Source organism: Acomys russatus, chromosome 17 (genome assembly GCF_903995435.1).
Source record: "Acomys russatus chromosome 17, mAcoRus1.1, whole genome shotgun sequence".
Taxonomy (NCBI): Eukaryota; Metazoa; Chordata; class Mammalia; order Rodentia; family Muridae; genus Acomys; species Acomys russatus.
The window spans coordinates 48,648,341-48,661,481 of record NC_067153.1 but is presented as its reverse complement, the minus strand read 5'-3'; the positions used below and the strand labels follow the sequence as shown (position 1 = coordinate 48,661,481).

The 13,141-nt window shown below is 50.8% G+C and overlaps 1 protein-coding gene across 1 annotated transcript in view; it reads left to right on the top strand.

Annotated features, from left to right (window-relative positions):
• The window catches only part of Cerk (ceramide kinase), a gene marked incomplete at its 5' end in the record, with an annotated part of 40,413 nt that overhangs the window by 25,840 nt on the left and 1,432 nt on the right, over positions 1–13,141 (top strand). Inside the window, 8 exons of the mRNA XM_051159372.1 lie at positions 305–368; positions 1,494–1,639; positions 5,170–5,244; positions 6,930–7,082; positions 9,782–9,887; positions 10,554–10,630; positions 11,417–11,622; positions 12,512–12,720. Coding sequence (XP_051015329.1) covers positions 305–368; positions 1,494–1,639; positions 5,170–5,244; positions 6,930–7,082; positions 9,782–9,887; positions 10,554–10,630; positions 11,417–11,622; positions 12,512–12,720 — 1,036 coding nt within the window. The remainder of the gene's footprint in view (positions 1–304; positions 369–1,493; positions 1,640–5,169; positions 5,245–6,929; positions 7,083–9,781; positions 9,888–10,553; positions 10,631–11,416; positions 11,623–12,511; positions 12,721–13,141) is intronic.

Sequence of the window (13,141 nt, the reverse complement as noted above, 5' to 3'; positions counted from 1 at the left end):
ATCCACCCACCTCTTCTGTGAGCACTACACACATGGTACTCATACGCAGACACGCATGTACACAAATGAAAAATAAAAGACATTAGTTGTTGACCAGTGCCAAGAATGTTGGTTGTTCCCCACAGAGGTCACCTCGCTCTTTTGTAAAAGGGAGTGAGGTCAGTCTGGGGTGGGGACTTCCTGCAGGAAATCTTCCTGGAAGCTTTCTGGGACCTCTTACAAAATAGCATTAGGCGGCAGTTAGCTTACCTGTGGATTCCAAGATCTGAAGAGAAACGGTCCTATGCACTGTTTTTCCCCACAGTCACTGAGCACGCCAATCAAGCCAAGGAGACTTTATATGAGATCAGCACAGACAGCTATGATGGGTGAGTTACACTTGCTTTCCTTGTGGTCACAGACAGTGAGCGCTAGCCAAGTCCTACCCTGTAGGAGCTCTTGTGTTGCCCTGGACTGGGAGCACGTCCTTGGCCTTCCCTCCACGTCATAGGACACATCTGTCCTCCGCATCCCTGTACACACTTCTCCATACCACTGTGCAGTCATCCCCAGCATCGGACAGCGCGCCGTCCTGCCCTGTCCTACCCCCCCCCCCACCTCCCCTTATTTCCCACTCATGTCACCTGGCTTTCACTTGGCCCCCTCTGCTCCTGTTTTCTGAGTTCCCAAGACTGTACCTGGGGTCTGGGGTTGACAGCAGGAACAGTGCTCCCCTCTAATCTGAGGTCCACTTCTGGGCACAGCAAGGCCATCCAATTGGATCAAGGGGAGAGAATGGTACCCATGAGGGTCTCCCAGCAGCAGGAACATTCCCACACTGCGGTGGCGTTCCTGCCAGGCAAGCTTGAATCTCAATACACAGTGCCTTTCAATATTTAATATCTATTTTTACAGTGCTGGGGGCTAAACCCAGGGTGTTTGTGCGCTAGGCAAGTGCTCTGCCATTAAGCTACCCCAGCCCAAGCTATAGTTGTTTTTGTTTTGTTTTTAATTATGTGTATGATGGTTTGCCTGCTTATATGTAACTGTGGTGTCCATAGAGGGCAGAAGAGAGGATCAGGTTCCCTAGAATTGGAGTTATAGACAATTGTGAACTGCCGTGTGGGTGCTAGGAACCGAACCCAGGTCCTCTGGAGGAGCAGTGCATGCTCTTGACCACTGAGCCATCTCTCTAACCCCCAAACTATAGGTTTTTGGTGATGGCTGACCAGGCCTGGGCACACATTTACCCTCTGCCTAGAAACCACCAAAATGCTGCATCCCTTGCATAGAAGCCGGGCTTTGTGAAGACTCCTCTTGTTTGGAAAAGCAGACCAGGCAAGCTGTCAGGACCTCGTCACACAGGGAGGGGTTCCGCAACCCAGTTTCCAGATGTCTGACACGCCAGTATTGGGAGCTGCCTACATCACTTGAGGTCCCCCTAACCCCCACCCAACCCCAGCTTGTGCAGGTAGTGGGCTAACAGGCTCGGTAAACCTGTGTTCCTCCTGCAGCATCGTGTGTGTCGGCGGGGATGGCATGTTCAGCGAGGTGCTGCATGGGGTAATTGGAAGGACACAGCAGAGCGCTGGCATTGACCCCAATCACCCCAGAGCTGTGCTGGTGCCTAGTACCCTCAGGATCGGCATCATCCCTGCAGGTATGGTCCACGTGTGGCTTTCTCCTCACTGTTGAAGTTAGGAGGAGGTCTGTACGCACAGCCACAGGACATGTCCCGTCATGTGGTCACACACCCCATCTCAATTAGTACAGCTGCCGTAGGATTAGGGCTTCAAGTCGAGGGATAGTTATTTCAGGTTCATACTTCAGTTACGTTGTTATTCTACAGTCAGGAGGCAGAGGCAAGTTCGAGATCATTCTCAGTCACGTAGTGAGCTCGGCCTAGGCTACATTAGACTGTTTTCCTCCTTTCTTTCTTTCGGTCGTTCATTCGTTCGCTCCTTCCTTCCTTCTTTCCTTTCCTTTTTAAGTGTTTTTTCAGGGAAGATGTGGCTCAGCAGTTGAGAGCACTGACTGCTCTTCCAGGGGACCTGGGTTCAATTCCCAGCACCCACATGGCAGCTCATCACTGGCAGCTCCAGGATCTGACACCCTCACACAGGCATACGCGCAGGCAAAACATCAATGCACATAAAATTAAAAAATAAATAATAAAAAATATTTTTATAATTTCTCATAACTACACTCCTTTTTGCAAGATGCTATATGAATAGCAGAAAGAGCATGCCTGTGTCAGCCGGGCGTGGTGGCGCACGCCTTTAATCCCAGCACTCGGGAGGCAGAGGCAGGCGGATCTCTGAGTTCGAGGCCAGCCTGGTCTACAAAGCGATTCCAGGACAGCCAGGGCTGTTACACAGAAAAACCCTGTCTCAAAAAAAAAAAAAAGAACATGACTGTGTGTCTGGTAAGATACTTATCCCAGTGCCCTGAGAGTCCAGCCACAGACAGGACCGCCCCTGCTCTCAGAGAACTAATAATTGGGACTAATGGGCTGCTATTCTGGAGTCAGGAGGTACCTGGCACCTGGGGACAGGGACAGTTGTTGGGGTGATTATCTGGAAAAAGTGCCTTCTAACTGACCTGAGAGAGCTGGGATCTGGGCTGATGTGGGCTGAAGGAACCTGCCTAGGAGTCCTGGAACCACGGGAGGGGAGACAGATGGGGAGGCAACGGCAGAACCCAGGACTACCCACGTTTGGAGGAAGATGTGAGGGCCAGGCTGTGTCCTGAGGGTGTCCATCTGGCTTGCTCGATTTGTTTAATACCTTTCTAGGAAGTTGCTAAGGCAACTGTAAAGGTGTCTTAGCTTTTATTGTCACCTTGCCACAAGTTAGAGCCACCTGAGAAGAAGGAACCTCAACTGAAGAACTGACTTGACCAGACTGACATGTGGCCATGTCTGTGAGAGGCCACCTTGATTGATGTGGGAGGACTCAGCCCACTGTGGGTGGAACTGTCCCTAGGCAGATGGGCCCGGGCTATATAAGAAAGCTAGCTGGGCATGAGCCAATGAGCAGTGGCGGCGGCACATTGAATCCCAGCATTTGGGAGGCAGAGGCAGGCAGACTTCTGAGATGGAGGCCAGCCTGGTCTTTCTAGGACAGCAGGGTAGCACAGAGTCAATAAACCAACCCCCAACCCCTGAAGAAAGCCTCCTAGTTCTTAGAAAACCCAGTGTGATGGGTTTTACCTTGACTGGGTTGAGTGGCAGCTCAGGAGATTGGGAAAGCACACTCCTGGGTGTGCCTGTGAGGGTGCTTTAGGGAAAGGTTTGTGAGCATGCCAGTCCTCCATGATGAATGCAGACTGGCTGAGAGACCTTGAAGGAAGACAAGTTGGTTTCCTAGCCAAAGATGTAGGGCCCTTACTATTAGCGAGTCTCTTACAAATCATCCTGTCAGTGGATCTGTGGATCCTATGGATCCTAATCCGATAGAAGTTGCCACATGAATAACGCCTGATGCTTTAATGGCTCAAGCTTTTCTAAACTTTAGTGAGCAGCTCCTATTATTCATAGAGCCTCAGGGAACTGACCTCTGCTAAGTAGGTGCCAGGCCCAAAGCCTGGTCTTTCCCGTGGCACCAAGACTGAGCTCCAGTTGGCTGCTGGCCTGCGGGTTAGGCAGGCAGAGAACTCCTATTATCCTGAGTATAGGGAATGCTAAGTGTCACTGTGAGCACAGATCACTTTGATCGAGTCTGACCCTCAGTGCTAAGGTCATGCTCAGCTGTGCCATTGGGGTGGTAATGAAAGCCTTCGGAGCCACGTCCAGCCCATCACAGAGGAACAGAAAGTTCCTGCCCTTGGATAAAATCTGAAACGATGGCTTTACGTGACCTCCACCGGATCCAGCTGGTTCAAAAGTTTGACATTTCTATCACTTCAGTAAAGCATAAAATGAGTTTCTCTGGTAGAATGCTCCCTCGGGTGCTGGTGCTGACTCGGCTCAGACTTCCTCCCAGCTCTCCCAGCCAGGTGACAGCTCCCGTGCTGATGGCACCACGGGGACGGCAGGGCAGGGCAATAGGGATGGGGCGTGGGGTGGGCTGCCGAACACTCTGCCCTGTGCACCTAGCAGAAAGCATGGGGGATGACACTCCAGCAAAACTGGGGTCACCTTTCTCCGTTGCTATGGTAAAACGTTCTGACCAAAAGCAGTTTAGGGAAGAAAGGGGTTATGTTAGTTTACACTTCCAGGTCACCATCCATCATTAAGGAGACTCATGGCAGGAACTGAAGCAGAAACCATGGAGGAATGCTGCTAACTAGCTTGCTCATTGGCTCATGCTCAGCTAGCTTTCTTATTATATAGGCCAGACTCATCTGCCCAGGGACAGACAGTACCGCCCACAGTGGGCTGGGTCCTCCCACATCAATCAAGGTGGCCTCTCACAGACAAGGCCACAGGTTGGTTCCTTCTTTTTCCAGGTGACTCTAGGCTGTTACAGGTTGGCAATAAAAACTAAGACACTTTTGTAGTTGACCGTTTGCAGTGTACTTTCCCATGATGTTGCTCTGTGCAGGATTCCCTTTGTCCCCCCCTTTTTTTTCTTTCTTTCTTCCCCCCCCCCTTTCCCTTTGTTCTTAAGGTCTAGACTGGGCTGTAGGAACTACTGCCAAGTTGTATAGAGGCGGGCAGGGGCCACATGCCTTACAGAGCCTTCCAGGAACTGGCTGTGTTGCGGACATCTCTTAGAGGCTCCCAGAGGGTTCAGGGGAGTCTCTGTGTCCAGGTATGGTGCAGGCCACTTTGTGGAGCTCTTCAACGTCATCATAAGGCCTTTTATTTTATTTTATTTTATTTAGACAGGTGTGTGTGTATGTGTGTGTGTGTGTGTGTGTGTGTGTGTGTGTGTGTGTGTGTGTGTGTGTGTAGCTTTGGCTATCCTAGAACTGGCTCTGTAGATCAGGCTGTCCTCAGACTCACAGATATCCAACTGCCTCTGCCTCCCAAGTGCTAGGATTAAAAGAACGCACCACCACCACCTGGCCAGACATATGGCCATTTTTAGCATTTTTAACATTCATCTTGTGGGTGAATTTCTTTTATTCTTCAGCTGTTCCAGGGCCACAGAAGGACAGGACCAACATGCCACTCACCTGATTGGAAGTAGGTTATAGTTTTGGACAGTTACATTAGCACTAAGGGCTTCCCTGTCCTCTTTGCAGGGTCCACAGATTGCGTGTGTTATTCAACAGTGGGCACAAACGACGCAGAGACGTCAGCACTACACATCATTGTTGGTGAGTCCTGTCTTTTTTTTTCTAAGATTCTATTTGTTTGTTTGTTTGTTTATGTGTATGAGCGTTTTGCCTGTGTGTACATCTATGTACCACATGTATGCAGGCTGCCTGAGGAGGTGGCAAGCCTCCGTGTGAGTGCTGGGAATTGAACTCAGGTCCTTCTCAACAGCAACAACCCCTGAGCCAGATCTCCAGTCCTGAGTCTGGTATTTTTCTTTCAAACTTTTTATTGCTTCTTTGTGACTTTCACATTATGCACCCCAATCCCACTCATCTCCCCCATCCCTTCATATCTGCCCTCTGCCCTTGTAACCTCCCCCCCAAAAAATAAAAAGCAAAGCAAAACAAAAAAACAAAACTACTCTCTGTGTAAGCTCCAGTGTGTCCCAGTGTGTCACGCAGCACACCCTTTTGCCCAAACAGCTTTAGTTGCAAATGTTCATTGGTCTGGTTCGAGGCCTCTGGCTTCTGCTACACTATCAATACTGGCTCTTCACAGGGACACCATGCCCCCTCAGGTATCCTGTTGTTGCCCTGTGTCAAGGAGATGTGCAGAAGGATCTGCAGGCTGAGTCCCGGCTTAAGCGTGTGGAGGCCCCATGCACAGACCCCCCCAGGCCCCTGCTAGTCTCACTGTGGCCCTGCTTTCTCACATTCTCCCTAGCTCTCCTCCCTGAGGCAGCTATCAGGCCTAGTTCCCATTGTGAAACACCTGCAGGGCTCCAGGGTGAGTTACTCATTTGAGTGACAGACACACCCAGCCCCTGATCCAGTCCCAAGGAGTAGGAGGATCCCTAAGGTTTCTGAGAAATGACTGGCGCCATGGTCCACCCCGTCCTGCTTTACAGTGTCTCGTCTTATTTGCAGTCATGGAAATGCTGTATTTTAAAATGGGCACTGGGATCTCATTGTTGTTTTGGGTCTTTTGGATTAGGGTCTCATGTAGCTCCAGATGGCCTAGAACTTAATACATAGACCAAGCTGGTCTCAAACTTACAGAGATCTGCCCACCTTTGCTTCCCAAGTGTAATTTTTATTTTATTTTATTTTTCAAGACAAACCTTATCTGTATAGCCCAGGCTGGCCTCAAATTCACAATCCGCTTGCCTCGGTCTCCTGGGTGCTGGGATTGGCAGAAGCATGTGCCTCCACACCTGGCAGATTTTGTGTTTTTAAGTGCTGCGTTCCTGTTTTCAGCCTCAAGCCTACGGTTCCTTCCGTTAACATGGATGACTGCCCCCTGGGCACACTCTGTTCTGTCCATTCAGAATAGTTCTTAAAACTGGCTTGGAAAACGAATTACATTTATCACTGGAGAGCCCATCTTGAGGTTCCACATATGCCCTGGACCCAAGAGTGGTCCTCCTCTATCCAGGAAGGCCGTCCTCTCTTGACAGAGGGAGCAGCTTTGGGAGGGACACAGGTGAAGCAAAGAAAGAAAAAAGGGACACCCACCTAACCAGCCAGATCAGCCGAATCAACCCTGCCTGGTATGCGAGATGGCGTGACAGATGTCGTAGCCAGATAAACAATGCATCCCAGTTTTGTCCCTCAGATTGCCACACTGAGTGTGTTCCGTTTCTTGTGTTTTCAAACCTCTGGTATCTTCAGAGTGCTGTCTGGGGAAGGGCAGAGAAGGTCCGAGTAAAGAGACGGGGATGCCTTATAGCCCTCCTCTCCCGCAGGGGACTCACTGGCCATAGATGTGTCCTCCGTGCACCACAACAGCACACTGCTGCGGTACTCGGTGTCTCTGCTGGGCTACGGTTTCTACGGGGACTTAATCAAGGACAGTGAAAAGAAACGGTGGATGGGCCTCGTCAGATACGATTTCTCAGGTATGCCGTCCTCACAGACACCGAGCTAATCCACAGACAGCGCCCCCCACCCCCACCCCAGAGATGGACAGGGCCCTCTGGCCTTGCTTTCCAGAATGCGGATGTGATCTTGAATCTGGCTAGTGTGACCCAGTGTGATCCTGTTCCCCCTGGGAGGCTCAGTATATGTCAAAACCACACTGAGGGAGGCCCCATGGATCAAAAGGTTTGTTTTAGCATGTGTCATGTAAGTGGTACCAACCCAAGAGGTCAAGGTAGATGTTTTCATAGAAAAAGAATGTTTTTAGGACCACTCTGAGCGTAGCACTTAAAGTGGAGGGACCCTTTCCTGTGAAGAGGTTCAGCCCTGGGTATCTGCCCTTCAGGTTCTTCCCCATCCACAAATGCACTGTCTTCCTCAGCTTCTACAGTAACGTCCATGACCCATTCAGCTACGTCCGTGAATAGGTATAACTGTGAGCATGCGTAACTGGCCAGGACAAGAGAGTTCTGAGTTCCGCATCTGCTTTAGTGGGGCTCCAGCAGGGTAGGGGAGGACCAGGCAGGTGCTCCCCCTTCCTCTCTTACCCTCCTATGTACAGCAGGGACTCAGTGCCCATTTCACAGTGGAGACAATAGGCAGTTCATTTAAATGACTTGCCCAGGTCTGGTGTCACTTTTCCTGCAGGTCAATGGATCTCAGAGAAAGTGGCCATCAGTATCCCTGGGAGGCTTGTTAGAACCCAGACCTCAGGGCCTTCCCAAGTACAACTGGTGTGGGAGGACCTACAAACACTGTGTCCACCAGAGCCCTAGGGATACAGATAGACCCCTCAGCGATAGCCATGTGCCCTCTCACCTAGCTGCCAAGCTAGAAGGAACAAGAAAGGCAGATCCCTTCAGGCTACACAAGCTATTGTTACCAACTGCTGGTTTCAAGTCTGCCTGACTACTTCTCCCTCCCCCATCAGGTTTAAAATATGGAAGAGGAGCTAAGAAAAAAAAAAAACAAAAAAAAAAACAAAAAACGAAAAAACCAAAACATGTGTGTTATTCTGCTGGTCCAGATGAATTTCTGTCCTGTGTTTAGTGCATTCCCTTGACTGGGCCCTCTTCTCTATAGTTTGCCATTGGCAAAAGTGTATAAAGTTTAGTGACTCAAAGCACCAGAACCCATCCATTTCTTTGTGAGAGGAAGAAAGGCACCCGGAGAGTGTTAGGCAGCTTAGACAGGTGTGGCAGACGTACACCCAGCGCTCCTAGAAGAGAAAGCCTCTGGGTGCTGGGCAAGCTGGGCCATTTCCATATTGAGATACATACTGTGCCACCACCCCTGCCCACCGCCATGGTCTGCTAGGCCACGGCACCACCACCTGGCAGGTCAGGGGAGCCCCTGCTGTCCACAGTCCCTGGCCAGTGCCTTCCTTCCCAGGCCCTTCAGAACATATCTGAAAAGCCCCATCCTTTCAGACCCCTCCTCTTAAGTGGAGCAACTCTCCTGGTCTTTGTCTCTCTCTGCTGCATTATAGTCCTGACAGCCACTAGAGGGTGTCAGCACAGTGCCCTGGGAAGGGTGCACTGCGATGGGCAGCTGAGGGTTTTATGATGGAGAACCAACTGTGAAATGACTTTCCTGGAGTCTCGCACATTCTGGGGCTGGCTGGCTGACTGCAGCCAGAGGTGGGAACCTGGGGGTTGGAAAAAGGCCATGCTAGAGGTTGCTGCTTGTGCTGAGAGGTCAGCATTGCCCCACAGTGTACACAGACTAGACAAAGAGGTTGTGCAGGGCCACAGCAGCAGCAGGTGGTTACCCTAAGACTTGCAGAGCACACCAGGAATCTCCTGTGACTCCTGTCCACTCCCTACTCCCCTATGCACAGCTTTCCCCATGTGCTATCAGAGGTCCAGCAGACCAAACAAGCAGACCTTGTCCATCCTGACATACACCATGCAGCTGGCACCATCGATGGGTTGGCAGTACCACCCTGACTTTTGTCCTAAGTTCACCCACCACAGTGTGGATGATAATGACTCCAGCAGGGGTTAAGCACATGAGGAGGCAGGGGCATTGCTGACCACACTGAAGAGGGGCGGTGGAGATCCTGAGCCATCAGGACACATAAGCCACACAGTCAGGTTCATGCTCGTTCACTGACGCCAAGGACCTTGCTTTGCCAGCTTGAAGGCAGCCTGGGTGTGTGGCCAAAGCCCTGACCAGGACCAGACCTCTCACTGGTGGTTTTGAGCTGGTGCTGACACTTGGGCCATCGTGGGAAGGACGAAAGCTGCACCTCCTTCTGGTGCAGCAGCAATGTCACCTGCAAAGTCCCCCCACCCCCACCCCACTCCCCACCCTCACCTCCTGCAGACTGGTCAGCCCTCGGTCCTCTTTTTAAGAAAAAAAATAATTAATTTTATTATTTTCATGTTTCTGAGCACTCTATACATGCCCAGTGCCTGTGGAGGCCAGAAGAGGGTGTCAGATCCCCTGGAACTGAAGGCACATATAGTCGTGAGCTACTCTTTGAGTGCTGGGAGTCAAACCAAGGTCCTATGGAAGGGCAGCCAGTGCTTTTAGCTGTCGAGCCACCTCTCCAAACCTCTGTTCTCTTGGTGAGGGTGTGTGCTGCGTGGGAGTGGGCAGTGCTAATGGTAACGGTGTGTGGATAAGGACACTCAAAAGTAACCCATTTATCTCTACCTGGCTGCTCTTTCCCCAGGGTTGAAGACCTTTCTCTCTCATCAGTACTATGAAGGGACAGTGTCCTTCCTCCCAGCACAGCACACTGTGGGATCCCCACGCGACAAGAAACCCTGCAGGGCTGGGTAAGCAGGTGCATGTCTGCATGGGTTTCCATTGTAAAGCGCCTGACATATGCAGGCCTGGTGGTGGACACAGAAGGACCTACCCAAACACAGAGGACAGACTCTGAATTTCATAGGTTTTTGTGGAGTTTCCCAGTTCATTCCCAGCTTCCAACAGAGTTGGCGTGACATCTCCATCCTGGGGATGTGCACAGCAGCCATATCCTCCCCATGGTGCAGTTTCAAGGGGTGGGCCCAACACTAGACCAACCTCAGGTGCACCCAAATGAGAGCCATGCACCAAGTCAGTGGCTCAGCTCTGAGTGAGTTACTGACAGGAGCATAGGCTCCACATACTTACTACCTGAGATACCGGCATCTTCACCCCAAGTCTGTTTAATGGATTTTGCACGTCTGCCGTTGATGTCCCTAGCTGGGCAGCCAAGCCTGCCCTAGAGATGTTTGCAAGCCCTGGAGAAGGAAGCTGCTGACTACTAGGTGTGTGAATTTAGGCGTAATCCCTAGAGTTCAAAAGTAGTACACTAAACAATGATTTCTGGTGAGGCCTTCGAAACCTGACCCTTCCTTCTATTACCCAAAAGGAGTTTAAATGCTTTTCTGCATGTCGAGACCAGGAGCGGCATTGTTGAAATGCACTAGCGGCAAGGTGACCACGCTGTCTTTCAGGTGCTTCGTGTGCAGGCAAAGCAAGCAGCAGCTGGAAGATGAACAGAAGAAGTCCCTGTACGGCCTGGAGAACGCTGGTAATCACTGTGAGCACGTTCTTGTGTGTGCCTCTCGGTGCGCAACCTCTTGTAGCTGTCTGCTTTCCTGTCTACTTCCTCTCCCTTTTTTCCTGGTTGCACTGGGTCAGTTTTCTCCCTAGCTCCAGGCAGCATTGAGTCACTGCAGCTTAGGAGATGCTAGAGTGGCTGAGGTATTTGTGGAGAAGCCTTTGATCGCTCACAAGGCCAGCCAGACCCAAGGCTGCCATTGCAGCTACTACAGAAAACCGATTGGCAAATGCCTTGTTTGGGCTCACTTGAATGAATGCCTCCTGCTGTATTCACCACAGGGTCTTAGTTACATACCGACTCTGCAAGAGTGACAGCTACCGTGTGTGAATGAGAGGGCATGCAACCTGCCTCCAGCACTGTCTATGGACTCTGAGGTTGGAGTTTTGTATAGTAGTCTCATGCAAGCTATTTTTCTTTTGGTTTTTTTTTTTTTTTTTTAGACTATTTAAATCTGTGGCAACAATTCTTAGTCTATAAACCATATAAAGAGAGAGATAGTAGGCCAGGCTGACCCCTGCAGAGGTCTTCGTACCCTTATTAAACTGCTGTCCAAAAGAGCTTTTGTGGGGAGCAGAGAAATGACCTGGTCCCCGTAAGACCTACTGGAGTCCTGAGGTGAGTAGGTGGTATGTAGTCTGGCCACAGTGAAAGCCAAGGACACACAGAAGGAGGGACAGCAGCTACCACCCCTTGGGGACCATGCAGCCACCCCTGCGCCATATTGACTGCAGCGCCCAATCCTGTGTTCTGCAGAAGAAGTGGAAGAGTGGCAGGTGGTGTGTGGGAAGTTCCTGGCTATCAATGCCACCAATATGTCTTGCGCTTGTCCCCGGAGCCCCGGGGGCCTGTCACCGGCTGCCCACCTGGGAGATGGGTCTTCCGACCTCATCCTCATCCGGAAGTGCTCCAGGTTCAACTTCCTGAGATTCCTCGTCCGGCACACCAACCAAGACGACCAGGTGAGGTGTTACTCTTGCCCCAAGGTCACTTACATTTGGGCAGTCCCTTCTGTGCTGGTTTGTAGGATCTGTTGTTAACTCCAAGGAAAAAAGATTCTTGGATGTGTATTCCACACACCTTAAGCTCCTTGTCAGTCCCTTTGTGTAAATTTTCACTTAAAAAAATATAGATCTAGGGCCTGGAGAGATGGCTTAGCAGTTAAGAGCACTGGTTGCCCTTGCTGAGGACCCGGGTTCAATTCCCAGCACCCACACTTCCTCTCCCTCTATAACTCCAGTTCTAGGGGAGCCAATGACCTTTTCTGGCCTCCATGGGCACCAGACAGGCACATGGTACACATACATACATGCAGGCAGGCAAAACGACACACACACACACACACACACACACACACACACACACAGATACAAATAATTACTTTTTTAAAATAGAGAACCCTACAAATCACCACTAATGAACCACAGGGCTCTTTAGAATATTTATACCTGTGGAGGATTTTTTTAAAGTGTGGTGTGTGTGTAGGTAGGTAGGTAGGTAGGTAGGTAGGTAGGTAGGTAGGAATCTGCATGTAAGTGCAATTGCTTGTGGAGACCAGAAATGTTAGATCCTCCAGAGCTGAAGTTACAAGTAGTTGTGAGCTGCCTGTTTTGGGTGCTGTGAACCAAACTTGGGTCCTTTGCAAAAGCAGTACGGACTCTTAACCTCTGTGCCACCTCTCAAGCCTCAGACCTGAGTTGTCTGAGGCCCCTGGGAGGGCAGTGCACATCTTGTCCCTAAGTTGTCAGATGAGGAGGACTGGTGGCTTACAGACCATGTGTCTTCACAGGACCGTGAGTCCTGGCTGGTGTGTCTCACTGACTGTCACCCCCACGATGTTTGTTTCCGCAGTTTGACTTCACTTTTGTTGAAGTGTACAGAGTCAAGAAATTCCAGTTCATATCAAAGCATGTGGAAGACGAGGACAGTGACCTGAAGGAACAAGGCAAGCAGCGGTTTGGGCAGATCTGCAAGGACAGCCCCAGGTGCAGCTGCTCGGCCTCCAGAAGCTCCTGGAACTGTGATGGAGAGATCCTACACAGCCCCGCCATTGAGGTCAGGTGAGTGGGCGGGGCCCACAGCCACCTGCCCAGATGTCTGTTGTGAGTGGCTGTCTTCACCAAAGCTTACCTCACAGACATCAACAAGAACTCACAAGGCATCGTTTCCCCATGTCTTTATGCCCGGTGTGGAAGCCATGTGGCCCCAAGTTTGCATGGGGCAGGCGCTGACTTTGTGGTGCTATGTGTTGCACACGTTTGTGGGGGTTTTGAGGCATCTCTGCTCTCTTCTCTTTCTCTGCCATAAAGGCCATAAAGGTCTCTGCCGTACCCATACTCTCCATCTCTCTAGTTAAAAGAATAAGCGAAAGTGATTTGCTTCCTGGGTGCTTCCTAAGTCCTGGATCCCCCAGAGTCACCCACAAAATATCTGGCCTCCACGGCCAGAGCTAGGTACATGCAGTGGGAAGGAGGAGCAGCA